Source organism: Chaetomium fimeti (assembly GCF_033439085.1).
Source record: "Chaetomium fimeti strain CBS 168.71 chromosome Unknown B0H64scaffold_6, whole genome shotgun sequence".
Lineage (NCBI taxonomy): Eukaryota > Fungi > Ascomycota > Sordariomycetes > Sordariales > Chaetomiaceae > Chaetomium > Chaetomium fimeti.
Window position 1 is genome coordinate 2,912,442 of NW_026944334.1, and position 21,952 is coordinate 2,934,393.

General features: G+C 57.3%; 6 protein-coding genes across 6 annotated transcripts; 3 read left to right on the plus strand and 3 right to left on the minus strand.

The window, feature by feature from the left end:
- Window positions 1-949: 949 nt before the first annotated feature.
- Window positions 950-2,758, plus strand: B0H64DRAFT_376620 (glycoside hydrolase; the record flags this gene model as incomplete). Its single annotated transcript, XM_062802489.1, has 2 exons — window positions 950-2,563; window positions 2,624-2,758. 2 exons carry the CDS (start codon window positions 950-952, stop codon window positions 2,756-2,758), a joined length of 1,749 nt encoding a protein of 582 aa, XP_062657269.1.
- A 938-nt stretch (window positions 2,759-3,696) lies between these two features.
- Window positions 3,697-7,098, minus strand: B0H64DRAFT_219437 (uncharacterized protein). The gene has a single exon (XM_062799560.1). The coding sequence runs from the start codon at window positions 6,881-6,883 to the stop codon at window positions 4,028-4,030; it is 2,856 nt and encodes a 951-aa protein (XP_062657270.1). The 5' UTR covers window positions 6,884-7,098; the 3' UTR covers window positions 3,697-4,027.
- A 1,082-nt stretch (window positions 7,099-8,180) lies between these two features.
- B0H64DRAFT_444994 (uncharacterized protein) lies at window positions 8,181-9,332 on the minus strand (the record flags this gene model as incomplete). The annotated part of the gene is made up of 3 exons (XM_062806820.1): window positions 8,181-8,457; window positions 8,518-9,263; window positions 9,318-9,332. 3 exons carry the CDS (start codon window positions 9,330-9,332, stop codon window positions 8,181-8,183), a joined length of 1,038 nt encoding a protein of 345 aa, XP_062657271.1.
- A 650-nt stretch (window positions 9,333-9,982) lies between these two features.
- Window positions 9,983-11,430, minus strand: B0H64DRAFT_364593 (uncharacterized protein; the record flags this gene model as incomplete). The annotated part of the gene is made up of 2 exons (XM_062801840.1): window positions 9,983-10,686; window positions 10,732-11,430. The coding sequence occupies 2 exons, from the start codon at window positions 11,428-11,430 to the stop codon at window positions 10,081-10,083; spliced, it is 1,305 nt and encodes a 434-aa protein (XP_062657272.1). The 3' UTR covers window positions 9,983-10,080.
- Window positions 11,431-12,141: 711 nt separating this feature from the next.
- Window positions 12,142-13,858, plus strand: B0H64DRAFT_219481 (P-loop containing nucleoside triphosphate hydrolase protein). The gene is made up of 3 exons (XM_062799561.1): window positions 12,142-12,529; window positions 12,585-13,228; window positions 13,279-13,858. The coding sequence occupies exons 1-3, from the start codon at window positions 12,396-12,398 to the stop codon at window positions 13,668-13,670; spliced, it is 1,170 nt and encodes a 389-aa protein (XP_062657273.1). The 5' UTR covers window positions 12,142-12,395; the 3' UTR covers window positions 13,671-13,858.
- A 437-nt stretch (window positions 13,859-14,295) lies between these two features.
- On the plus strand, window positions 14,296-21,898 carry B0H64DRAFT_219483 (P-loop containing nucleoside triphosphate hydrolase protein). Its single transcript, XM_062799562.1, has 7 exons — window positions 14,296-15,268; window positions 15,328-16,041; window positions 16,109-17,554; window positions 17,608-17,944; window positions 17,998-18,716; window positions 18,834-19,736; window positions 19,790-21,898. Exons 1-7 carry the CDS (start codon window positions 14,476-14,478, stop codon window positions 21,790-21,792), a joined length of 6,915 nt encoding a protein of 2,304 aa, XP_062657274.1. The 5' UTR covers window positions 14,296-14,475; the 3' UTR covers window positions 21,793-21,898.
- Window positions 21,899-21,952: the final 54 nt, after the last annotated feature.

Sequence of the window (21,952 nt, forward strand, 5' to 3'; positions counted from 1 at the left end):
TGGGGAGTGTAAGGGATGTCGTGTGCTTGGTACAGATTACATATTGTAAATGCGGTTACCTGAAACTTCTCGACCATTTCGGTTAGGGATTGTCTTGGAACAAGCTTTCTCTGTCCCACACCCTTGGAGTTTAATAACTCACGTTACAAAGTACAGACATAATCTCCACTGTGCTTGTGCCACCATTCGATACACGTCCTCGTTTGGCGAGATGACCTCCCTCTCTCACTGTGATCACGTCGGCGACTACTTCCACGTCCTCGGAGGGTGTCAATGGCGAAGGATTCCGTATCGACACGATGCAGCCGTAACTATATCGGATGCGGTTGCGCAAGTTGGGTTTTGGGAGGTCGGGTGAAGAGTTGGGCGAAGAGTCAGCCATCCATTGAGTCGAGAAAGGTTGGCTGAGGAAATAACTACAGAATACACGAGCGGGATTGGGACAGCGTTGGTGTTGTTTTGCTTCAGCAGCCCACGTGGGCTGGGTGGTGCAACCTTGGAGGGCGTTCAGGGGTCAGGGGTTATCCTGGGGGTGAGGCACTCGGGGTCAGGGGAGAGTTTTGAGTCAACACAACGTCCGCGTGCTGCCCCTGAAAGGGTGGGATGGGCGAGTGGGGTGGGGGCTTTACCCTTTCCAGTTCCAGGCTTGCGCATCTGGCCTTTCATCAATTCCATCGCTCATGCCGCGTGGGGAAACGTCGCAACTCTCAACCTCGTTCAGCACTGACGAAACCGGACTTTGCTCGTCTCCCCAAACTCTCCCATATCTCCCAACAAACCGACGCTGCATCTCGCCGGCCCCAAACCCGGTCGCAATGATTCAGCCCGCGCCGCTCAACAATTGCGACGCCGTTTCATATGCCGACATCGTCTTCCCCTCTGACCGGAAGACATGGCATATAGCAGAGGATGGCCGTTTTGCTTCCTCCCCGCAAGGTTGCGCCGCACCATGGCCCTCGACCGCCGTCTCGGTCGGGTCATCGTCGTCGCCGCCGTCTTCATGACTGTCATGCTTTTGCTCCAACCTACCCGACCGTACCCAGGAACCGCCGATTCCGAGAACCCGCTGGCTGCGAACAGTCGTCCCGAGATCCGCTTCCGAGCAAGCAGCTTCGACTGGACCACCGTGGTCCAACGACACCCCGTTTCTTCGATCCGACCTCTCCCTACCGGCGAGCCGCAACCGCTCCAGGCCGTGCAGCATGCATTCTCCGATTACGTACACGATGCGACCACGAAACGCCGACAACAGACCGTCCGCGCCGCCTTCGTCAAGAGCTGGGATAGCTACAAGAGGCAGGCGTGGCTGCGGGACGAGCTGGCACCCGTGAGTGGCGGCGGGAAGACCACATTCGGGGGTTGGGCGGCGACGCTAGTGGACTCGCTGGATACGCTCTGGATTATGGGACTCACCGACGACTTCCACGCCGCTGCAGCCGCCATCGCCCGGCTGGACTGGGCCGACACAAGCGACACTGCGGCGAACCTCTTTGAGACCACCATCCGCCACCTTGCCGGCCTCCTCAGCGCTTATGATCTGAGCGGCGAGCCTGCGCTGCTGGAGAAGGCTAAAGAGCTGGGCAATATGCTGTACATGGCCTTCGATACCCCCAATCGGATGCCCGGCTTCTGGTTCAACTTCCAGGATGCCAAGGAAGGGCGGCAGACCGCGGGCACCAACGACCCGTCCGCGAGTCCCTGCTCCCTCTCTCTCGAGTTCACCCGTCTGTCGCTCCTTACGGGCGACCCCAAGTTTTACGATGCCGTCGCTCGCATTAGCGACTTCCTCGAGCGATCCCAGAGCGAGTCCAAGCTGCCCGGCATCTGGCCGAAGCTGATTAACTTCCGCGAACAGACCGTCGACACCGAGATCGGCTTCACGCTCGGCGCTCTGGCGGACTCGCTGTACGAGTATTTGCCCAAGATGTCGGCCTTGCTGGGTGGCCGGGTGCCGGCCTACGAGAAGATGTACCGCGCAGCGATGAAGACATCCAAGCAGCACATGCTGTTCCGCCCCATGGTGCCTAGCGACGACGAGGAGGGCCAAAACGTGCTCTTTGCGGGTGATGCCTATGTGCACCCGGACCACATCGACCACATCGCTGAGGGCCAGCACCTGTCGTGCTTTGCCGGTGGCATGTTTGGCCTTGGCGGGAAGCTCTTTGACATCCCCGATTACGTCGACGTTGGCGAGCGGCTGGCGCGCGGCTGCGCATGGGCATACAACGCGTTCCCTACGGGGTTGATGCCCGAGATCTTCAACGTCGTACCATGTGATTCCATCGACGGCCCCTGTCTGTGGGACGAGGATCGGTGGCAGACTGAAGGGGGTAAGAGGATGCCCAAGGGCTTCAAGAGTGCCCATGACCCGCGGTACATCCTCCGGCCGGAGGCCATCGAGAGCATCTTTTTACTGTATAGGATGACAGGAAAGGAAGACTTTCGGGACCTGGCCTGGCGCATGTTTGAGTCGGTCATGAGGGCAACCGAGACGCCGCTTGCCAACTCGGCCATTGCTGACGTGACGGTTGAGGGGAAGACGACCAAGACGGATTCCATGGAGGTAGGTCGTCTACTGGGTCGACCCGTTCAGATCAAAGCGTTGCTAATCATGGGTTCGCAGAGTTTCTGGCTGGCCGAAACGCTAAAATACTACTACTTGATCTTCTCACCACCCGACCTCATCAGCTTAGACGAGTTCGTTCTCAACACCGAAGCGCACCCCTTCCGACGGGCGAAAACGGCGACAGGAGTATAATGGCAGAGGGGAGAGGGAGCGATGTACACAGAAAGATATCGCCAAGACATAATTGCATATACTTTCGCTTGGATTGTCAGGTCGACCCATGGTCATGGTCTTGACGCCTGAAACACACCGTGGTGTGAAGCACGCCACTTGGAAAGCTGCACACTGGAAACAAGGATCTTGTAGGCTTTGCAACCATACCAATACAATAGCAGACGAGAACAACTCACCAACCTCGATCCGTCCAAAACAACCCAGCGATGACAACCCCCAACCGCACTGACCCGCGAGGACTGATCTAGATGCCTCGAGATGCCGGATCAGATAGCCCACCACGGTAGAATCCGGGCCAACCATCTCCAGCCCCACGCCAACCTAGATCTTGAACCGACCGAGCGGCCTGCGAAATGGTCGTACCTCGCGCAGGAAGAGCATATGCTTCGACGGCCGTACCCCCGTGGTTTTCGTGATGGTGAACACGGTGATCGGCCGAGGGGGGGCACACTACGGGAGATTGGGGGATCAGGGCCGGTGGCGAGTTGGTGCGTGTGAGGGCGGTGGGGAGAAAGAGGAGGAGAAAAGGACGGAGACCTCGGGGCGGTGGGGGTTGGGTTCTTGGAGTTTCCAAGCTTCAGAAAAGCATGCCCTTGTTGTGCGCGCCATCCTTCCTAGGCTGGACCCAGGGCTTCGGGCGTTGTTCTCGTCATGAGATGGCCGTACCTCCGCTCGTTTCCTCTCTACGTCTCGAGTGTGGCATTTAAACTAACCCAAACTTTTCACAGTACGCATGTGCACTTGGTGGTTCTGGCGGGGCTCAAGCACACACATGGTGACCATCCGAGTCAAATGGAAGGTACGAGACGAACCGAGAGGAAACGAGTGCTAGGTATACATGATTTGCATTCTAAGTCAAAGACAGCCACCCTCCGATAATGGTGGATCCGTCTCCGGGCTCAACTTAAACAAGCCCTGAACGCCAAAGCAACCCAACCACAAGCCAAAAGAAGTCATCCACCCAACTCCTCGCAAGTCATCATCATATGCGACAGGCAAACACCGATCAAACAAGACGCATCAACGCGCATCACATCCCCCCCAAAATCATCCGCGGGCGCTCGACGCCCCACCGCGGTTGCGCAAGCTGGTACCGACCCTCCCGGGTCCAGCTGCTCCCTTTTTCCTGCCACATGCGTCAAGCAAACGCCCACATGCGTCAAGCAAACGCTCAAACGAGACGCATCAACGCGCATCACAACCCCTCCGAAACCATCCGCGGGCGCTCTACGCCCCGCCACGATTGCGCAAGCTGGCCACCCTCCCCAGGCCGAGCCACTTCCTCTTCCCACCACCCGCACTCCCAAGCGACACACCCCCACCCTCTCCGCCCTCTCCACCGCCACCACTGCCCCCACCCCACGACTTCCTCGACGACGGTTTCCCAGCGGGCACCACGCCCACCGGCACGCCGCCGCCAGGCGACGGCTCCAGCTCGGCTCCACCATCCCCATCCTCCTCCTCCGCGGCCCGCGCCGCCCCAGCAGCGCCAGACGGCGAGACGTCCTTGTTCCTCAAAATGGGCGGCGGCGTGGCGCTGGCCCGGTCCTCGTCCACCAGCGACCCGCGCCGCACCCACGAGGGCATGCCCATGGCGATGCCCATTCCCGTCGCCGTCGCCGTCCCGTTCCCGGTTCCGGACCTGGACTGCGGTGGGGGTGGCGGTTTGAACGCCGTTTGCATCGGCGGAGCACTGGCCGGCGGCGTGGGGACATCGGCTGACCCAGTGGATCGCCGAAAGAACGTGTTCAAGCCGCGCGACCGCGGGCGGGAGGTCTGGGTTTGGGGCGGGTAGTGCCGCTGTTTGGGAAGGGGAGTGGTGGAGGTGTCCTGCTTGCCCGGGGTTCCTGGCGGTGGCTGTTGTTTGGGCGGCGGCGGCGCGTGAACCTGTTTGGGTGGGACGGTCATGGCCCGGCTCTGTTTCAAGCCGAGCTCGGTCGGGTAGTGCGCGGGGGCCCGAACGTCGGTGCTGTTACTGCGAGCCCGGCTGCCCCGCGCGGGGCTGTTCACCTGGGGAGAGGTGCACAAGCGGGATGGCGACTGCGGGATGCTTTCCGTTCCAGGCATTGCATCCGCGGCCGATCCGGTTCTGGCGAGAAGGCTGGAGCGTCTGTTGGGGGCTGGCGGGGCCGCGGCACCGTGGACAGGAGTCATGCGGCCCGTGCCCGGGATAGGAGGTGTGGGGACTGAGGTGCCGACGGCGTCCAACATGTCTGCGATGGGTGTGACTGGCGCTTGTTTGCTGCCCGAACCTTTGTGCCCTTTCCCGCCGCGGCCACCAAACATCGCATGCGTCGCCCAGCCAGTGGCGGACGTAGGGAAAGAAAACAGATCCGGCGAGGCGCGGCCCTTCTTGACGCTAGCGTGAGCCTGCGATATAGAGCTCGTCGGGCCCAATGCATCCATACTCTCTGGCTTCAAGCTCTCGCGGAGCCAGGTATCCACACTGGAGTTTGTCGAGTCCCTGCGATGTGCAGGCCTGTACCTCGACGCTTCGCCACCCCAGCTGTTGGCCTCGCGGCCACGCGCGGTCGCCGCCTCGGCGGCCGTGCGCGGCGGGTGGGCTTCTAGTGTGGGTGAAGCCGTGTGAGAGGAACCGCCAGTCGCACGGAGGTGTTTTCTATTGTCAAATACCGGGGCGGGTGCGGGATGGGCGGTCCCGGACGGCGACCTCTGTTCCTCGTGGCCCGATGCTCTCGACGTGTTCGTTTCGGTCAGGTAGAGAAAACTCCGCTCATGTTCGGGATTTTGTTCCTTTGGCGGTGTCTCATTCCGAGAAAACGTGGTGGAAGAGAGTGTGTCGGGTGTCGGGGGCAGTGCTTGGGGACTGTTGAATTGGCCCTGAGTGTATACCCTCCCGAGGGATTCTCGTTTCTCTTGTTTCGTGTTTGGCTGGCCATTGGGGACAGGTGGGCGGGCAAACGGTGATGTTTGGTTGTTCGCAGTCGGCGGCCTTGGCAAATCACTCATGGTTGCCTGTGAGGGCTTGGCCTTCTCCGGCTGCCGGCGAGGCGATGGTACAGCTTCCAAAATATCGCCAATGTTGTGGAACTGCCCACTGGTGGCGCGTGAGCTACTCGGGCGCTGCTGCCTCGACGGTGTCGAAGTTCTAACCCTAGTCGGAGAATCAAGGGCTGGCACGGGCGTCCTGGATGACCTGTCCCGTAGCCACGGACTATCTCCGGGCGGCGACGAAGGGTTTGCAGGCCGGCTACGGCCGTAGACGCTGACGAACGAACTTTCACTGAGCTCACTCAGCGCGGGGCTAGCCAGTCTCGGATCGATGCGTGCGGTTTCGGGTGTGTCATCAGCTAGGCGGGGCAACGTGAGGGCGCTATCCCCACCAAGCGTACCGAGATACACACTTCTAAGGTTCTCGGTGTTTTCGCTCCGGTCAGAGACGAAACTCGGCATGCGAATGGGCGTCTTGGCGTCGGCATGCGTCGAGGAACCGAGGCGTGGGTTCTTGGACGCCGGAGTGACGGCAGGCGAATCAATGCGAGGGTATGTGGGCGCTTCGGCTTCGACCTGGCGTACCATGTTCCTCTCCAGGAGGAGCTGCTCGACACGTCTCTCCAACGTGAGGATCATCCCTATCGCCTCCTCGACAGCTTTGTCCCGTTTTTCCAGCTCGTGCACCAGCGAGTCGTTCAGGTCATCCCGCTCCTTTGCTTCCCGCTCGAGGGCATCTAGGCGCTCCTCCAGGGCCGTTTGCCTCTCCCTCCGGTGGTACAGTTCGAGCTTGAGATCGAAGTTCTGTTTGTGCAACGTGGATACAGTCTGCTCCATCTCCTTGACGCCCAGACCTTTCTTTGCCTTTGTCGGATCGAGACCTCCACTCGACCCAGGGCGGTGGCTGTTGGTGGGGGAAGGGCTCCGCACATGCCTGGAGCCGGCGGAGGAGGAAAGCATATCGGTGCTCGACTGAGACGAGACACGATCGCTTTCGATCCGCCGTGATCGCTGGAGCCTTTCGAGCAAAAGGGGCGACATGGAGTAGACGGGTGAGGATTTGGGGTGCTCAGTCGGTTCCGTGTGGTGTGACCTGCTGCTGGTCCTGGGTGCGGCCCCGTAGCCGTCCATCTCGGCGAGACAGTGGACTCGGCGAGTTGGGTTGGGAAACTAACAAGCAGGAAGAATGAGAAGAGGAACGTGACGAAAAGGGAGGAATTGACAGTTTTCGGAAAGCACCGAACGTTGCAGCCAGCATTCCATCGCGTTGGGTCGCCGTCGTGTTTGTGGGGAAGAGATGCAATTGGCGTGGGGAACCTCTCGAACTTCCCAGCTTTGAGCTTACCAAAGTGGTTGCAGGAAGACTGCGACACCGTGAAGCTCCAGTTGTTACTAGCGCCCAAACGGGCTAGCTTCAGCGGGAGGCAGCAAAAGGTTGTGTGTGTGGACCTGCGAAGGTTGCCAGGCTGCCCCTGCACTTTTTTTGCTCTTGGATCGACCACGGAATCAACAGCATCAAACCATTCATTCCACGGCCATCGACGTGAGTTCCCTGATCAAATGGGATCGCGTTCATTCATACGCCCCAACAGTGACCAACAAATCTCTCCCGAGCTCCGTGCTGGAGCTTTTTCCCCTGCGCCTCCAAACATTTTCTGCTGCTTTTCTTCCCAACCTCTCACAGGCCCCCTCACACGCCGTTCCCGGCAAGGGACGCATGTGCCTGCCAATCAATGGGCCCATCACCCGCACCCAGCAGCGTGCTGGAATTGATTCCGAATGCAACCATCACTCAGGGGACCTTGGATCGTGGGGTCTGCAACAGAAAGGGGCCCGCGCCCCCGATTCGTCCCCCTTTCGTGAAAGTTAGTGAGGGACGCAGTATTCACCAAACCTGCCATCCCCAGTGATCTCGAGAGATGCACCGCGTTCGGCCCCGATAATGAAGGTTTGTGGAGGTTAGGGAGGGATTAGTTAGGGTCCATTATGAGTTAACATGGCAATCGAGCAACATCACTTCCTTCGGAAAACAACACGGTCTTCGCGACACCCCACCGGCGATACTGTCGACTTCCTGTTCCTGGCTTCCATCCCCGCCATGCCCAGAACGAAACCGCCAAGGGACCGCTTTTCCCGTTGGTTCGTTGCTCGTTTCTCAGATGCCTTGTCGACCGCTTTTTCTTCGCGTTCAGCCCCAGGTCGGTTGCCAACCAGCTCCCTTGCTCCTCCATGCCTGCAGACAAGCCCCCACACGTCGAGGCGGTCAGACATATCCCTGGATCTCGGCCAAGTCGGCTTTGCAGCGAGTCAATGTGTCAATGCACCTCCGTAGTCTGGGCGCAGGGATTGATTGAACCGATAATTCGTCTTGGAAAACTCGTTTTGAACCATGCCAGTTCCTCCGTCACCATCTCACAACGCCGCTGGTTCAGTGCAGCACAAGATCATCAAACGGAGACCCCTCCGCGGCAGATTCACTCCGCATCTTGTCCTTGATCACGTTGCGTGTCAGCTCCATCAAGTTGTCTGCCAATTCCTCGCTTTGCGACAGCTCACTCCCCGCCTCTGGAATGGCAGGCGCGCAGATGTACTGGCCGGATTTGTCCGCCATAGTCACAGAAAAGACCGTGGGGACGGCGCCCTCGAACTGGTCTTTTTTGAAGGGTTCGAGGCCATGAGACATGGCCCAACCGCCGAGTGGAAACCTGCCAGCAAGTGTTGTGTTAGCAGGCCGCTTCTAGGATTGGGGAGCCACGGCCACTCACGCCTCAAAGATGTCCGTTCTGCTCTGCTTGGTGCTCACAAACCCCGGGTGCGTGGCATTCATCAGCACGTTCGGGTGCCCATTCTTGGTTACCTTGCGGTCGAAATACCGCGCGTACAGGATCGCCGCCAGCTTACTCCGCCCATACTGCTCGTTCGGTCCTAAGTCTGTGTTGATCTCGTCGAGGCTGGCGAACTTGGTGTCGCTGGGCACCTTGTTGTGCACGTTACTGGCCTGGTTGCTGATGCGGACGAAGTTGCCCTGCTTGCCTGTCTGTTTCATCAACGGCAGCAGATAACTAGTCAGGATGACGTGACCCATGTGATTGACGGCCATGTGCCGGTCAACGCCGTACGGGGTCAACTCGGCCGTCATGATGCCTCGCGCGGCGTTGTTGACGAGGATGTCGAGTCGGTCGGTGTCACTTTTGATGGTTTCGGCTACCTCCTTGACACGAGGCCAGTCACTAAGATCACACTGCATCCAAACCGTCCGATTGGCCTTGTCTTGACCCAGTTCCTTAGCCACGGCGTCTTTGGCGCCCTCGACGACTTCCTTGGAAACGGAGAGAATGTATATCTTGGAGATGTTGTGCTTTAGCAGGGTGTAGGCCACCCCGAAGCCGATGCCCTCACTGCCCCCGGTGATCACGGCCACTTTCCCGGAGAGGTCTGGGCAGTCATCCAGTTTGAATTGATGGGATCCCAGCTCTGCGGCTCGGCCGCCCAAGTTCTCGGCGACGGTGTTCTACACGAATGATTAACATTCTTTCTGCGTCGTAGCTCGGTGATGAGAGGGTACCTTGATCGTCTGCATACTCGAAATAACCCCAGGGGACCGTCTAGTTGTCAAAAATGATTTCGTTGATGAAGGACAGTTTATATGCGTGCTGGATAGTTCAAGGATACCTGGCGTTCTTCTTACCAAGCAAGGAGCTGTCCACGGGCGGAGGCGCCGTGCAGATAATCTGCCGACCATTTGACAAAAATGCTAGATTGCTGATCGAATATAGGATTGGTGTTCGAAAATAATTACCTGCTAGGAACTAAGGGTGAATCATTACTGGCAGGCTTACATTGGAGGATGACGTCTCGATGACCGCGAGGATGGGTATCATTTCGCCACCGTTCGACAAGAAAACGTCAACAGCGGCCATATAAGCCAACGAAGGGACAATACAGGTGAGTGACAACTCGAAAAAGAACGATACGGATGCGATGGCACAGTGGACTTAGGTAATCATCGGAATCCAGGTTTGCGACAACAACGTCTAATCTGTAAGTTGATACAATAAGTAGGTAATGGAGAGGCATAGTTATGCGTGTAACGGTATTTGCCCTTACCACGGAGCGGCTTGATAAAGGAGTACGCTATTAGGAGGTGATTATCAAGGAGGGGAGCGGTGGATATATAGCAAGCCATCGCTGGGTTACTCAGACGACGAGTTTAGGAGAGGTGATGATATTTTAGTTCTAACATGCTCTACACACCTACAGCACCACCGGGGTTATGCTTCTGGAAAATACTCGCCGCATCTTAGTTCATGCTCTGGTTCTCAACCGCATTAACGTCCCCCGACCAACTCGTCAAGGATCCCGTCCACCTGCGCGAACGCGTCTCGCTCCCGATTCTCCCTCTGCAGCTTGACCACCTTCTTCTTAAACCCGTCATCGGCCAAGACCTTCTCGACGGCAGCGCGAATGGCGTCCTCGCTGGGCTCCTGGGCGCGCAGGTTGACCGCGATGCCGGCCCACTCGGCGCGGGCGCACACCTCGGCCTTGTCGGCGACGGTGCCGGCCAGCACCATGGGCACCCCGTTCATGACGCCGTGCATGAAACCGCCGTAGCCGGCGTTGGAGACGAACACGTCGGCGTATGGCAGCACCGCGTCGTACGCCAGGTAGTCGATCACGATGGCGTTGGCAGGGAGTGCCGCCTGGACCGCGCCGTCCAGCTCCGCGCCGCGCGCCCCGAGGGTGGCGATCACGAGCAGGTCCTCGCGCGCAGCTAGCGCGTTGATGGTGGGCAGGATCAGCTCGGCGACCTCGCGGTGCACGGTGCCCTGGCTGACGAAGACAACCTTCTTCTTGTCCGGGGAGCTTGCGGGGAGGGCGGCGTTGGTGGTGAGGGCCGGCCACCAGGAAGGGGGGACGAAGTTGGGGCCGAGGGGCTTCAAGGGGAAGCCGCCGATAAAGCGCAGTTTGGGGTTGCGGACGGGATACTCCAGGCTGGCAGTGGTGGCCAGCACCGTTACGTCGCCGAGGTCCATGGCCACGTCGAAGACGGGTTTCGTCATGGGCCGGGTGGCGCCGACGGATTTGTAAACCATGTTGTAATGCTCGGTGAGTCCCGCCATCCCCGGCTGCATTGCGTCGGAGACGGACCGCCATAGAGCCAGGTTTTTAGGTGTTGGATCATAGGGGAGGCCGGGGCCGAAAGGGGGCATGCTGCCGCCGCTTGCAATGTTGACGCTGGTGTGGAAGTTGATGACCTTGGGGAGGGCGGTATACCCGTTTGGCAGGGGCGCGCCATACATGAATGGACCGAGGCCGCCCGAGAAGCTCTCGTGGAGAATCACGACTTCGCCGTCAGGGCGGTCCCTGCGGATCTGCTCGAGCGTGTCCTTCAGCGCGCGATGGGCGAGCGGAGTTGCGTTGGCAAAGATGTTCTTGAAATTCCACAGCTCATCGGAGTCGGGCGGCCTCGCAGCAGATACCTCCTCCCAGTGCCACGGATTTTCGACGAAACGGGCACCTATCTTTTCGACGGAGGCCCTGAAGTCGGCCCTGGTGATGAAGTACACCTCATGGCCTTTCTCGATCAGGTGTTCTGAAATCCGCATGAGTCCAGCCGAATGCCCGGAGGCAGGGAAGGCGGCCGCCACGATGATCGGTTTTTCCTTGAGGTCGGTCATTTTGAGGAGGGAAGGCTGGCAAAATGAGATGGGTGAGATGGATGGTGGGATAGATGGTGAGAGTGTCCAAGAAATGCGTGGCCCAGAGGTTGACTTTATATCAATTCCCCCTTAGTTGCGACTATACCGGTGCTCACCAATCGCCAAAAATAAGACCCGCTGCGCCGGTCCATGCAGGTGGTGTGTGCTGGCACAGCCTAGCACATCTCATCATTCATTTTCTTGCTGACGGGGTCCACAGGGTACCTGGTAGTATGATGCGAGCAAATTGGATCGCGAATCCGGCTCGGCCGAGACGCTCAATCAAGTTGCCGGCTGCCACTGGTGTTCTCGGGGCTCGGGCTGGTCATATCCCCGGGCAACAGCCAGCAGGGCGAAAGGTTACAATAGTTATGGGGAACATGGAATCATCTCTTCTTCTCTAGTCCGACAGTTGCTTGGTCGTCTCATCGTCTAGGGTATTTGATGTGATGCAGTGGAGGCTCTCAACGCGCAGGGACTGTGCCCTAACTTGAACTAGTCGCCAAGGTGCAGCAGGTAAGATATGAACGAAAGTAGGTAGGTAGTTATCTACCTATCTGACGGTGCCGTTGGAGCTGCCACGCCGCAAGACGCATCCCTCCAGGTTGCCATGTGGGGGGCCGCATCATGTTGATTTGCGAGCATGTTGAATCGGCTCTTCGCCTCCGAGTTCACGTTCCGAAGATGGGCTTAAGAAGAGGGAATTTTGACGATTTCCGTGTTTGGAAATAAGAATATCTTTGCCAAGACCTTTTCGTTGTGGCTTGGCCGCGAGCTCGAGCCAGGGTAATGCTGTGGCGCAAGTTTAATTGTCCAGACGCGTCAACCGCGTTTCCCTGCAGCCGCAGCTGCAGCATTCTTCCACCTGCCTTTGGGATTAGTTACCGGTCGCCATCTTCAAAAACTTCAACACAGTACCCCCAAAGATAACCAGAACCGCCGAAATGTCCGACTTGGAAGACGAGATGGACGTTGATGTCCCGACGTCCAAAGACATCAAATTCTCCTCCGACAGCGCATCCAAAGGCAAGCGCAGCGCCGCAAACCTACCCGTTGAGGCTGAAGACAGTCTGCCATGGTCAGTACATTTCAGAGCCGATGTCAGACGCTCGTACTGATTTATGGCGGCTCAGGGTCGAGAAATATCGCCCAGTATCCCTCGCCGACGTATCGGGTCACCAAGACATCCTCGCGACCATCAACAAGTTCGTCGACTCTAACCGATTACCCCACCTCCTCCTCTACGGCCCCCCCGGTACTGGTAAGACCTCGACAATTCTTGCCCTCGCCCGCCGTATCTACGGCTCGGACAACATGCGCCAGATGGTGCTCGAGCTCAATGCCTCCGACGACCGCGGCATCGATGTTGTGCGCGAACAAATCAAGACCTTCGCGTCGACCAAGCAGATCTTCACAATGGGCGCCTCGGCGTCGCGGACGGGTATCGCGGGGTTCAAGCTCATCATTCTCGACGAAGCCGACGCCATGACCAACACGGCCCAGATGGCCCTCCGCCGCATCATGGAGAAATACACTGCCAACACCCGGTTCTGCATCATCGCCAACTACTCTCACAAACTCAGCCCCGCCCTGCTGTCACGGTGCACACGGTTCCGTTTCAGCCCGCTAAAGGAGCAGGATATTCGAGTTCTGGTGGACAAGGTCATTGAAGAGGAAACCGTCAAGATCATTCCCGAGGCGACCGAGGCTTTGGTGCGGCTGAGCAAGGGCGACATGCGTCGGGCGCTGAACGTGCTGCAGGCCTGCCACGCGTCAAGTATGCTTCACCGTCCGACCTGATCCCATCTCATACTAACTGGATGATAGGTACGCCTTTACAACCTCGCGATGCTCCCAAGATACCCGAGAAGGACATCATCCGCGAGACCATTACAACACAGACCATCTACAACTGCGTCGCCGCCCCGCCGCCCGATGCCATCAAGAAAATCCTCGGCACGCTGCTGAGCACGAGTGACGTCACATCATGTCTGTCGACCATCAACACACTAAAGGTGGCCCAGGGGCTGGCGCTCGCAGACATCATCACTGCGCTGTCAGAAGAGTTGACCAAGTTGGAAGTAAAGCCGCAGGTCATGATCATGTGGCTGGAGAAGCTTGCCGAGGTTGAGCACAGAGTATCGAGTGGGGCAAACGAGGCGATCCAGACGTCTGCCGTGGTGGGAGCGATACGGAACGGTGTCGAGTTGATGGGTTGAGGGGATCTCGCGTTGATGACTGATAGGAGTAGTGTACATGACCTCCTCCCCCAACCTGCCTTCCGCCCGACCCATATATGATATCCCTCATTGAGACTTGGCATCATCAAAACGAGGACCAGACAATAGTTCTCAAATTGACGATCCTCACAAGATAAGCTACGTAGGTCTAGAGTCCTTTTTAAATATACAATCCTCTTACTTTTCTTCCCTTCTCTTTTCTCTCCCAAGTTTTCTTTACTTTTTGTCTCCTTTTTTCTTTTCCTCTTTTTTCCCCCCTCACCCGGCCTTCTCCCCTCTCCCCACCCAGGCTCCGTCCATATGAAACTGGGCCAACCGGACGATGTTGTAACCCGATCTCGGTCATCGTGAGTAATGTTGCAGGGCAGCTACCTGCACACTTTTTGGAGCATGACCACCCTGGTTGGCATTCTTCTTTGCCTGGCCTCTTTCGGGCCGCAGCCCAACAGCCCGGCCGCGGCCACTCGAGTCACGTCGAGTTCATTTGTCCGCGCTGCTCCTCGGCAGCAGGACTTCAGGCATCCGTCCCGCATGACGCGCTGAGGCCGACAGCCACGATATGATTCGTCAAAAATTGGCAACCTTTGCAGTCAGAATCGACCAACGAGGCTCCCGTTCGGGTCGTACAATGGAACCCAGGCGTTCATAATGGATCGATAACCCATTGTTGGAGGGAAAACATTCGGGTTCTCGTGCGCGAGAGAACCAGCATAAATTTAACCCCAACTCGAGTACAGTACATACGTTACTTATCCCATCCGGCAACGCAAGAAACAGGGCAAGCATGTCTTCATCCCAGGACTCGTCACGGCGAGCAGCCCGCCTTCGACATCTATTCTGGGACACGCTCGATGGAAAGCGCTTTGTGCGGAGCTCTCAGGAGGGACAGCTGTTTCTGGAATCCCTTCGCACCCAGCCGTCTCCTAGTCGATGTGTCGAGGTTCTCGTCTCCAAGCCGTCGGGCTTGAATGCCGTGAGGGAGGCAGTTCGCTCAGACCTGTCCGAGGCGTTTATCTCATCCCAAACTCTGCCTTTCCTGCGATACCTCTCTGACCCCGGGGTCAAAACCCTCGTCGATGGACAGCATCTTGAGCAGGTGCTTCTGGCCGTTGCCAACCCCCCAACACTTTTGGACGCTTTGGTGGCTTTATTCGACTCGGGCAAGGTTGTGGACGACGGCCTTTATTCGTTTGCTTGGCTAGCACTCGAGCTCATATCGCTCCGCCCGGGCACGCAGGTGGATATCTCGAGCGTTCTTCGGTGCGTATCGGATGACCAACGTTTGGTCAAGTCTGAGGACCACGCAACCCGTGAGCTAGGCTACAAGATCAAGAAAGTCATTCAACTTCGGTCCTCGCCAAGCCAGAAAGATGAACCTGGCGGACCCGGTGGGCGACACGACAACGACTTTGCCGATATCAGCAAAATCCAGATCTATCCGACAACCGACGAGTTTCTGTCGACACAGCAGCCGTACTACCAGACAGCTCGGGAAATCGTGGATACCGAAGCTGACAAACGTCCGCGGGCCCATCTGGATAACCACTTCCGTCTTCTCAGGGAGGATATGCTTGCTGGTAAGCCGAGTACCGTTATACCGAACCTGTTGAGGTCATACTGACGCCGAAGGAAAAAGAGCTGCGCGAAGATATACAAGTGGCCACTGGAAAGAAAAAGGGGAGACGCAATGCCCTGTTGCTGGGTCATCTCGTTCCTGCTGGTATTGAGATCGGGGATGCGACTACGGGGAGGTTTAAGCGGTGTACGCTACTCCTCAAGTGCTTCTCCGGTCTCGGTTTTCTCAACAGGATAAGCGACGCTGGAGCCCGAAAAAAGTATCTGAAAGACCAACCGGGTCTTCTCAGGCATCAAGCATTTGGCGTCTTGTGTCGCGAAAAGGATATTCTGGGTTTCGCCTTCGTCGACCGTGACATCGATATGCTGACCCAATCGCCTCCCATCGTGTCTTTGCAGTTCACTGATGATGACGCCCTTCGACGCGCCCTCCTTGCACTCTCCTTTCCGAAACGGGAGCTGGTGCAGTTTGTTTTGGTCGACACGCCAGTCTTTGCCTACGAGCCAGTTTTACTTGGACTGCAGAGGATAACAGACTTGCCACTTCTCGACCTTCTGGTCAACCCTGCCGCCATTCCTCATTCCGATTTCAAGACGCCAAAGCGGCTCTGTCCGCTCGTCTCTAAGCTCAAGGCCGCCGTAAAAACCCTGGGCCCCGAAAGTGTCATCGAACTAGCAACTACATCGACGCGCAAGGTCCAGATCGACGACGCGCAGCTCAACGCCCTGCTCCTGGCGTTGACCAGCCCCGTGAGCCTTATTCAAGGCCCCCCAGGTATGAATCGGGATTTCACATAATAAAACACTTTGTCACTAATATTTGGCATTTTTAACGCTTTTAGGGACCGGTAAATCCTTCATTGGGGCTCAGATTGCGCGCTGTCTGTTCGAGGCCGGTCTTCGAATCTTGGTTTTGAGCTACACCAACCACGCACTCGACCAGTTCTTGGAGGATCTCCTCAAAGCTGACATCCCAGGGGAAGCAATGGTTCGAATCGGCTCCAAGGCAAAATGCACGCCCCAGACCGCGCGCCTACTCCTATCAGAACAAAGAGGTCAATTCCGCCGCTCCCGACAGGCTTGGGATATCATCAATCTTCTCAAGCTGGAAGCGGCAAATCTCGGGTCCAAACTGAATGAAGAGTTCCAGAAGTCTGCAAACTTCTCTGCCAAGTGGGATGACATCGAGGAGTATTTGGAGTTTGAGGACGGGGGCCATGCGTTCCTCGACGCACTCAGAGTCCCAACGCAGAGCAATGGCTGGGCTCAGGCGGGCAAAGGAGGCAAGGCAATTGGTCCGGATTACCTTTATCTGCAGTGGATCAGAGGCCAAGGCCCAGGACAGGTTACGAAGCATCTGTCTCCCGCTGCGAAAATTGTGTGGAACATGCCGCCCTCCGTCCGAGTGGAGCATCACCACAAGTGGTTGCGGTCCCTGACGGAGGAACATCTCCAAGTTATCGAGGATCTAAGTCGGCAGTTCAACGAGGTGCACCGGAAGATTAGCCTTCAGTTTTCCGAGGCCGACGCAAACGCTGTCCTCGAAAAGAAGATCATCGGCTGTACCACCACGGGAGCAGCCAAATACGACCGCTTGATCCGGGCAGCAAACCCGGACGTCATCTTGATTGAGGAGTCGGGCGAGATCCTTGAGAGCCATGTCCTAACAGCTCTTGCAAGCACTGTCAAACAACTCGTCCTAATCGGAGACCACAAACAGCTTCGTCCAAAGATCAACAACTACGCATTATCCGTCGAGAGAGGTGATGGTTTTGACCTAAACCGCTCGCTCTTTGAACGCCTAATCCTGCAGGGCGCCACGCACGCAACCCTACACAAGCAGCACCGGATGGCTCCCGAGATATCCGTCTTTGCACGGGAACTCACCTATCCCAACTTGCTCGACGGACCCAAGACCAGTGGCCGTCCGGAGATACTCGGGCTGCAGGACCGGGTCATCTTCCTGAATCATACCAAACAGGAAGATACGGACAAGCAGCTTCGGGACCGCCGTGACCCCGGTGTGAAAGAGAGCAAGAAAAACACATTCGAAGCAGAGATGGTACTGCGGTGCGTCAAGTACCTCGGCCAACAGGGGTACGCTTCCGACAAAATCGTCATCCTGACACCCTATCTGGGTCAACTACGCGTCTTGCGGGATCTATTAGCCAAGAACCAGCACGATCCTGCGTTGAGCGAGATGGACAAGAACGAGTTGATCCGGGCCGGGCTGATGACCGAAGCTGCCGCGAAGCTTGACAAGAAGCCGCTGCGCATATCCACAATAGGTCCGCCTCCTTTTGCCCAACTTGGGTGGTGATACAAACTAACCGACCATCAGACAACTATCAGGGCGAGGAGAGCGACATAATTATTGCTTCACTCACGCGCAGCAACGGATCTGGAGACATTGGTTTTATGTTTGCCCCAGAGCGTTTGAACGTCCTGATCACCCGTGCTCGCAACGGCATCGTGCTCATCGGCAACATGGCTACCTTCATGAACAGCAAGAAGGGGAAGGCCACTTGGCATCCCTTCTTTGACCTGCTTAAATGCAAGGGCCATCTTTATGATGGTCTCCCCGTGCATTGCGGCAAACATCCCGAGAGGACCGCGTTGCTCAAGGAGCCGATGGATTTCGACAAATCGTGCCCTGACGGAGGGTGCACCGAGTCATGGTACGCAGCTTTCCTGGGGGACTGTACCGTAGGACTTTGCTAACGTGATATAGCAATGCCCCCCTGAAATGCCGCATCCACAAATGCAGATCCCGGTGTCACCGCGTCGTCGACCATAGCCGCGCGGAATGCAACCAGCTGGTCGCCAAAGTGTGCGACAGACAACACAAGATCAAGGTCCGCTGCGGCAAGGAGAAAGATGGATGTCCCAAGTGCATCCAAGAAGACAAGGAGACAGAGCGCAGAGTCAAACGAGATCTACAGCTGGAAGAAGAACGCGCACAGCGAGAGGCCGAGTACACCCGGAAGCTCCAGGAAATTCAGGACGAAGTCGACCACCAGCGACGCATCAACAAGTACGAAGCCGAAGAGGAGTCGCGCAAGCAAACACTCGAACAGCAACGCGCCGAGCTTTCCGCTTTGAAAGATACAGAACAGAGGCTCCGCCAGCAGAACAAGGTCAAGGCAGAAGCGGCGGAACAAGCTGCGAAGGCCAAAGCAAAGGCTTCGGCGCGAACAAAAGACAAGAAGTCCTCCACTCCATCTGACGAACCTGCCTGGTCGAGTGGTGCCTCGGCAGAGTGGGATTTCTTGAAGAAGTACGAGGGTGCGCAGAGCAAGCCACTTGACGCCTTGATGGAGATGATTGGGCTAGAAGAGGTCAAGCAGGAGTTCCTCAGCGTCAAATCTAAGGTCGACACTGCGTTGCGACAGGGCATCTCGATGGCCGCGGAGAGGTTCAGCTGCTCCATGCTAGGAAATCCTGGAACCGGTGAGTTCTCGTTATACAGTGATTGCGTTGAGTTTGCCTGTTCCAATTCTCGTTCCTGGGCGCCCTTGTTCCAAATACTTCGTTGATATCCCCACTCTGATACTAACATCTCTCTAGGAAAAACGACGGTCGCTCGCATGTATGCACAGTTCTTGACGGAGCTCTGCGTGATTCCGGGCTCGTGCTTCAAGGAGAATACCGGCGCGGGTCTAGCAAACCTGGGCGTTTCTGGCTGCAAAGGCTTAGTCGACGACATCCTCAACGATGGTGGTGGCGTGTTGTTCATTGACGAAGCCTATCAGCTGACCTCCGGTAACAGCCCAGGTGGAGGAGCTGTCCTTGACTATCTGCTCGCCGAAGTGGAGAACCTCAGGGGTAAGGTGGTCTTCGTTCTTGCCGGATACAACAAGCAGATGGAGAGCTTCTTTGCCCACAACCCGGGGCTCCCCAGCCGCTTCCCTGTCGAGATGACATTTGCAGACTACACGGACGAGGAGCTGCTGAAGATCTTGGAACTCAAGGTCAACAAGAAGTACAATGACTCCATGGACTGCGAGGACGGACTGACCGGGCTGTATTGCCGCATCGTATCAAGACGGGTTGGGCATGCCCGTGGAAAAGAAGGGTTTGGTAATGCACGTGCCGTTGAGAACGCCCTGGACAGGATCTCCCGCAGACAAGCAGACCGTTTGCGAAGAGAACGAAAGAACGGTGCCAAGCCAAACGACCTTTTCCTTACCAAGGAGGATCTGATCGGGCCGGAACCGGGCGAAGCACTCACCAAATGCGAAGCCTGGAAGAAACTCCAGAGCTTGATCGGCCTTGGGTCCGTCAAGCAAGCAGTCATGTCTCTTGTCGACAGCATCCAGCAGAACTACCTTCGGGAATTGGACGAGAAGCCCCTCATTCAGTACTCGCTTAACAAGGTCTTCCTGGGGAATCCCGGCACTGGGAAGACGACAGTGGCAAAGCTGTATGGGGCCATTTTAGTATCTCTTGGTTTGCTGTCCAAGGGGGAAGGTAAGCAAGCAGACAAGAGTACTCATCCTCCGTTGTCGCTAACACGGTTGCAGTTGTGGTCAAGAACCCCTCCGACTTCGTCGGTGCCCATCTAGGTCAGTCGGAACAGCAGACGAAAGGTATTCTCGCCGCGACGGTCGGCAAGGTTCTGGTAATTGACGAAGCCTATGGCCTCTACGGCGGCGGCGGCTCACAGGGCGGAACTTCGGATCCGTACAAGACTGCCGTCATCGACACCATCGTAGCGGATGTCCAAAGCGTTCCAGGAGACGACCGTTGTGTCCTACTGCTTGGGTACAAGGACCAAATGGAGGAGATGTTCCAGAACGTCAACCCGGGGCTAAGTCGGCGGTTCCCCATTGCGTCCGGGTTCAACTTCGAGGACTTTTCAAATGAGGAGTTACGCAACATCTTCAACCTCAAAATCAAGCAACAGGGCTACGAGGTTACCGACCAGGCGGCCAACGTGGCTATGGAAATGCTCAACCGGGCAAGGAACCGACCCAATTTCGGTAATGCGGGAGAAATCGACATCCTCCTCGATGCCACAAAGGCCCGTCATCAGTCCCGTTACTCGAAGAAGCAAGCCAAGTCCTCCAGCCTTCTAGAAGCACTGGACTTTGACGAGAATTTTGACCGGGCGTCAAGGGCTGAGACCAACGTCCAAAAGCTGTTTGAGGCCACAGTCGGTTCAGAGCAAATCGTTTCGTTGCTCCAGGGTTACCAAGACACTGTCCGCACGATGAAGTCTTTAGAGATGGACCCCAAGGAGAACATCCCCTTCAACTTCCTCTTCCGTGGCCCGCCTGGCACGGGCAAGACCACCACAGCCAAAAAGATGGGCAAGGTGTTCTACGACATGGGCTTCCTCGCCGCAGCCGAGGTCGTCGAGTGCTCTGCCACGGACCTGATCGGGCAATACGTGGGTCAGACAGGGCCAAAGGTGCAGCAGCTCTTTGACAAGTCCCTCGGCAAGGTCCTTTTCGTTGACGAGGCGTACCGGCTAGCGGAAGGGCACTTCGCCAAGGAGGCCATGGATGAGATCGTGGACTCGGTTACCAAGGACCGATACTTCAAGAAGCTCGTCATCATCCTGGCGGGGTACGAGGCCGATATCAACCGGTTGATGGCCGTCAACACGGGCTTGACGTCGCGGTTCCCCGAGGTGATCGACTTCCGGGCGCTGACAGCCGAGGAATGCATAACCCTGATGCTCCAACTACTGAAAAAGCAGAAGACTGTTCTCAAAGAGAAGAACAAGGAGTTCGACATATTCTGCTTGAAAGTACCCACACATCGGTTCAGGAAAGCTTTGCTCCAGACATTTCGAGACCTCGCCGCGCAGGACAACTGGGCCAGCGCGCGAGATGTCCAGGCCCTATCCAAGGGTATATTCAACCACATGCTCCGCGATAAGGAGGGTCTTGCTCGGGGCAGCCTTGTGCTCACCGAGGGCGTAATCACCGCCGAGCTCGACGGCATGCTAAAGGAGCGCCAATTACGGGCCAGCTCCGCCAAACAGCCCCGTTCCCTCGACCTTCACGACCTCCTCCAGCAGGCCCCGTCACAGGCGCCACCTACCCCTCCCAAGTTCTCAACCGAAACTTCCACCTCCCAAACCACCGCCCCACCTCCCCCGAACGAGGAGGCACCCTCTGAAGACAACAAATCACCTCCCGTTAACATCGCCATCCGCCCCAAAACAAGCGATAACAACAACAACCCCCCACGCTCCCCAAACCTGGCGAGGCGCGACGCCGGCGTAAGCGACGCCGTCTGGGAGCAACTCCAGCGCGACCAGCAAGCCGCAGAGGAGCGCGAAGCCGAGTATCGGCAGTTGAAACAGGCGGCGCGGGACGCGAGCGACGCAGCGCGCGACGCGATCGTGAAGCGGCTGCTCGAGGAGGAGGCGCGGCGGCGGCGGGAGGAGGAGGCGAGAAGGAAGCTGAAGGAGATGGGGCTTTGTCCGGCGGGGTTCGAGTGGATTAAGCAGGAGGGGGGGTGGCGGTGTGCGGGGGGTTCGCATTTTGTTGTGGCTGATGTGATGGGGGCTTGAGGTTCTTATCTGGCCCGGGGGTTCTTGTGCTGGGTGTGTCGTTGATGGGAGGAAGGAAGGTAGTGAACGGTGGAATCGCCCTCAACTTTTGTTTACAAAGATTTGTGTTGTCTATAGTTAGGTAGGTGCTTGGTAGTGAAGCAGTCTTGGTATGCACAGC

Bases quoted from the DNA above. Each gene is read 5' to 3' on its own strand.
- B0H64DRAFT_219437 (XM_062799560.1), bottom strand. From the start codon at position 6,883: ATGGACGGCTACGGGGCCGCACCCAGGACCAGCAGCAGGTCACACCAC.
- B0H64DRAFT_219481 (XM_062799561.1), top strand. From the start codon at position 12,396: ATGTCCGACTTGGAAGACGAGATGGACGTTGATGTCCCGACGTCCAAA. The intron at 12,530-12,584 runs GTCAGTACATTT...ATGGCGGCTCAG, and splicing joins GCTGAAGACAGTCTGCCATG to GGTCGAGAAATATCGCCCAG. The intron at 13,229-13,278 runs GTATGCTTCACC...ACTGGATGATAG, and splicing joins GCAGGCCTGCCACGCGTCAA to GTACGCCTTTACAACCTCGC.
- B0H64DRAFT_219483 (XM_062799562.1), top strand. From the start codon at position 14,476: ATGTCTTCATCCCAGGACTCGTCACGGCGAGCAGCCCGCCTTCGACAT. The intron at 17,555-17,607 runs GTCCGCCTCCTT...ACCGACCATCAG, and splicing joins GCTGCGCATATCCACAATAG to ACAACTATCAGGGCGAGGAG. The intron at 19,737-19,789 runs GTAAGCAAGCAG...ACACGGTTGCAG, and splicing joins TTTGCTGTCCAAGGGGGAAG to TTGTGGTCAAGAACCCCTCC.